At 66.3% G+C, this 4,151-nt stretch overlaps 1 protein-coding gene across 1 annotated transcript in view; it reads left to right on the plus strand.

Annotated features, from left to right (window-relative positions):
• TNFRSF4 (TNF receptor superfamily member 4) overlaps positions 1–2,453 on the plus strand; it is a 2,688-nt gene extending 235 nt beyond the window's left edge. The window contains exons 2-7 of the mRNA XM_008050059.1: positions 81–203; positions 852–956; positions 1,369–1,435; positions 1,857–2,053; positions 2,168–2,296; positions 2,383–2,453. Of these exons, the coding sequence (XP_008048250.1) occupies positions 81–203; positions 852–956; positions 1,369–1,435; positions 1,857–2,053; positions 2,168–2,296; positions 2,383–2,453 (692 nt within the window). The remainder of the gene's footprint in view (positions 1–80; positions 204–851; positions 957–1,368; positions 1,436–1,856; positions 2,054–2,167; positions 2,297–2,382) is intronic.
• Positions 2,454–4,151: the final 1,698 nt, after the last annotated feature.

Below are 4,151 nucleotides of genomic sequence, written 5' to 3' on the forward strand. Positions count from 1 at the left end.
AGGCCCAGAGGACTGCAGGCAAGTCCATAGGCCTGGGCTCCGCGTGGCCTCGGCCTGATGCCAGCCGGGCCTTGCCGCAGGCCAGGGGATGGTGAGCCGCTGTGACGACTCCAGGGACACCGTGTGCCAGCCATGTGAGCGCGGCTTCTACAATGAGGCAGTCAACTACGAGACCTGCAAGCCCTGCACACAGTGCAACCGGGGTGAGCCTGCCCCGGCCCCGCCCCACCCCACGGCCCCACTCAGTGTTGGGGGGGGCAGCCACTTCCCATGAGGCTGCCAGGGGGCTCCCCTCAGCCACAGACTCAAACCTCAAACCACAGTAGGGTCTGCTCCGCCCCAGGGGTCCCTTGCAGAGCTGAGGTATCTCCCAGGGGCACCTCCCTTCTCCCAGGCCCCCACCCTCTCCCCCACAGCTGTACCTTGGCTGGGAAGCACATCCGGCGGCCAGCCAGCACCAGCTCCACGTGGAGTCGGCATGAAGACCGTCTGGCCACGTGGAATTGCCCAGGCTGGCCCGGGGGGCGGGGGGCAGAGCCATGGACAGTCTTGCCTCGGGTGCTGCGGGCCGAGGCAGGTGAGGAGGGCAGGGAGCCAGGCTGGGGCACCTGGGATGGGGCCACAGCCCGACAGCCTCACGGGGCCGCCCTGGGGCTGTGGCCAGAGGGACTGAGCGTCCAGGCAGGCGTTGCCGGAGCCTCGGGGGCTGTCTGGGCAGCGTCCCCAGGCTGCAAGGGGTTCCCGGTGTTGGGCGACCCTCAGCCTCGGTCTCTACACCCCTCAAGTTGCCTGTCCCTCCTGGTAGTCTCCCCTGCACACCCTGCTTGACAACCCCCCGACCATCTGCCTAGGAAGTGGGAGTGAACTCAGATGGACATGCACATCCACAAAGGACGCGGTCTGTAGGTGCCGGCCAGGCACCCAGCCCCTGGACAGCGGCTACAAGCGTGGAGTTGGTGAGCCTTGGGGTGCGGGCGGCTGTGAGGCTGGCGGGCTGTGTGCTCGTCCTAGGTGCTGGCCTCAGCAATGGCACAAGGGACCATGTCCCCACTGCCACGTCCCTGTCCCTACACCCTACGCTCCCACACCTCCACAGCCCCACCCCCATGCCCCCACATCCCCATGTCCTCATGCCCTCACGTCCACATCCACGCCCACATCCACACCCCAGGCTCCCATGTCCCCACCTCCTGTGCTGGCGCTGCCTCCAGCAGCACCAAGACTGGGGCTTCCTGGTCAGGGAGGCCGCTGGAGGCCAGCCCCCCCTGTGGCCCTGGGACTGATGACACTACAGCCCTGCCCCGTGGCCTTAGCGTCAGGGCCCCACGGTCTCAGCAGGGGGCTGAGCCTGTCCGCTCTCTGTTACAGACTGTGCCCCCTGCCCCCCAGGCCACTTCTCCCCTGGCGAGAACCAGGTCTGCAGGCCCTGGACCAAGTGAGACTCCTGGCCAGGAGCGTCGGGTGCTGGGAGCTTGGGGGCTTGGGGCCGGGACCTGGGCCTGGCTGTGGATGGGCTGGGTCAGAGGGCAGGAAGCTGCTGGTGGGAGTTCCACCCGCTCAGCCTGCTAGGGGCCAGCCCCTTCCTGTGGGTGCAGGGGGTGCGTGAGAGCCTCCTTGTCCACAGCTGGGAAGCCCCATTCTCACAGAAGCCCCTGCTCTGGGGCTTGTCTGGGCACAGCACAGCCCTAGTGGTGAGAGGTGGGGAAGGGTGCATGGCCTTGGAGGCCCTGGGGGAGTGTGAACGGGCCCCAGCAGGGGCCTTAGCCACCACTGGCCTGGAGTCTGTGGTGGGCACTGCCCTCTCTCGTGGGCCTGGCGGGGGTCTCTGGCCTGATGGACACCTCCTGCTCCCACAGCTGTACCTCAGCTGGGAAGCGCACCTTGAGGCCAGCTGGCAACAGTTCGGATGCCATCTGTGAGGATAGGAGCACCCAGGCCACACCACCCCAGGAGACCCAGGGTCCCCCGGCCAGGCCCTCCACCACCCAGCCCACCGCAGCCGGGCCTGTGACCTCACAGGGGCCCCGCACCACCCCCTCAGAGACCCCCAGAGGTGAGGGCGCCTGGCCCAGCCCCCGACTCCAACATGGGAGGGTGGACGGTGGGACGGGCTGGGGCTGCTGTCTGGCCGCTGATGGACCCCACCTCCTGGGCTCCCTCACTACAGGCCCCGCAATCACTGCTGTCCTGGGCCTGGGCCTGGGCCTGGGCCTGCTGATCCCCCTGGGCTCTCTGCTGGCCCTGCACCTGCACTGGAGGGCCCGGAGGCCACTCCCCAATGCCCGAGAGCCCCCTGGTGAGTACCACTGTGGGCCCAGCCCCAACCCGTGGAGGGTGACACCCCGCCCCAGCTCCCCTCTCTTACTCCTCCTGCCTCCCCAGGGGGAAAGAGCTTCCGGACCCCCATCCAAGAGGAGCAAGCCGATGCAAACTCTGCCCTGGCCAAGATGTAAGCGGCAGCAGGCCAAGGGTCTGCTGTGCTGCGTGCAGCAGGTGCAGGCCGGCCGTCCCCGCCAGAGCCGACGCCGTTCTAGGCGCTCCTAGGGGCTCCCGGGCTCACTATGTATGCTGTGCATACCCCGCCCACGGTGCCCCCAATAAACACGTTGGCAGATACGGGTCTCTGGTGGGTGCACACTGCGGGGGCTTGGGCTGGACTCACCTCTGGCTGGGGAGACATCTCTGACTGGGATGAAAATGGGGGTGGGGTGGCATGGAACTGCCGGAGGGGCCCTGGGCATAGTCCAGCTTGAATGGGGTGGGGTGACGGAGAGGCAGAGCGGAGGTCAGAGGCCCAGGCCCAGCGGGTTGAGCAGACCCAGAGTTGCTGCCCACCGAGATCCTGGAACCTGGCCGTGTGGGCGGTGGCGGGGGGCAGGCCAGGCATGCAGGGGCAGGTGGCCCCAGCATTCTGGTGGCCAGTGAGCCTGTGAGCAGCTGACCCCAGGTCTCTGTGTCCTGGGGGCACACGGGGTCTGCCCCTTCTCTCTGGCCCCCACATCCCACACCCCACTACACTGAGTGGGGGTGGCCCCGGGACCTCCCAGGACCTCCCGGAAGCCCTGGCAGGGGACAGTTCAATGGGACGGCCACTTTCGGAAATGAGGTTCTGATGGCCCTGAGCTTCTGTCCACTCTGGGACCCAGCCGTCCTGCGCCCAGGCAGTTACCCCACAGAAACAAGCACCCTTGGCCACAGACAAGAAGTCCACAGCCGCTTTTCAGTTTTGGAGACCAGGTCTCGCTCTGTGGCCTGTGCTGGAGGGCAGTGGTGGGATCACAGCTCACTGCAGCCTCGATCTCCTGTGCTCAGGCGCTCCTTTCGTCTCAGCCTCCTGGCAGCAGGACTACAGGTGCCACTACGCCTGGCTGACTTTTTTGTTATCGAGGCTGGTCTTGAACTCCTGGCCTCAAGTGGCTTCCCACCGTGACATCCCAAAGTGCTGGGAGTATAGGTGTGTGCCACCCCGCTCCACCACAACCACGTTATGTGAAACGGTTCCATGATGGAAAATCCAGATGCCCTCCCGGGTGGTGTCTGGGTGCATGGGGTGGCGGCGCGGTGCTGGGCCCCAAGTACGAGTGATACCCGGAGACCGCAGGTCAGGGAACAAGGCAGAAGCCATGCAGGAGGCTCCCGACCCTGCGTGGAAGTGGCCCCCCGTGTGTGACCAGCGGTGTCAGCAAATGAACAAGAGAGATGCCTGTGTCCCTCAGGGGAAGCAGAGACCGCGTATGTCTGTGGATGTGTTTAAGGCTGTTTGGCGGCTAAATAACCCCCCAAGAGGCTCAGAGGCCTCATCTGCATGCATGAGCGAGAAACGTGAGGCCAGGCCCACCCCAGGCCGATGCGCCAGCCTCCTGGACGTCTCCGGCTGCCCTGCGGCCGCCCCTCCCAGCCATGCAGCTGTGCCCCGAGCCACATACCCTGGTCCTCACAGCTGCCTCGTGGTGTCCCTGGGGCCGGCCCTTCCTGTCCCTGCATCCCCTCTGTCCAGCACAAGCTGGCCAAGGCTGTTAGCCCCTGTGGCCGGGAGAGGGTGTCTCTCTCCTGCCACTGCAGGCAGACAGAAAGAAGGCCTCAGTGCCCTGTCTCCTGCCGTGGTGCTCAATGGCGAACACCCTTCATGGCAGCCGGGCTGCCGAGGCCCA

The sequence above is a fragment of the Carlito syrichta genome, unplaced genomic scaffold, assembly GCF_000164805.1.
Source record: "Carlito syrichta isolate Samal-C Ts95f unplaced genomic scaffold, Tarsius_syrichta-2.0.1 Scaffold142940, whole genome shotgun sequence".
Lineage (NCBI taxonomy): Eukaryota > Metazoa > Chordata > Mammalia > Primates > Tarsiidae > Carlito > Carlito syrichta.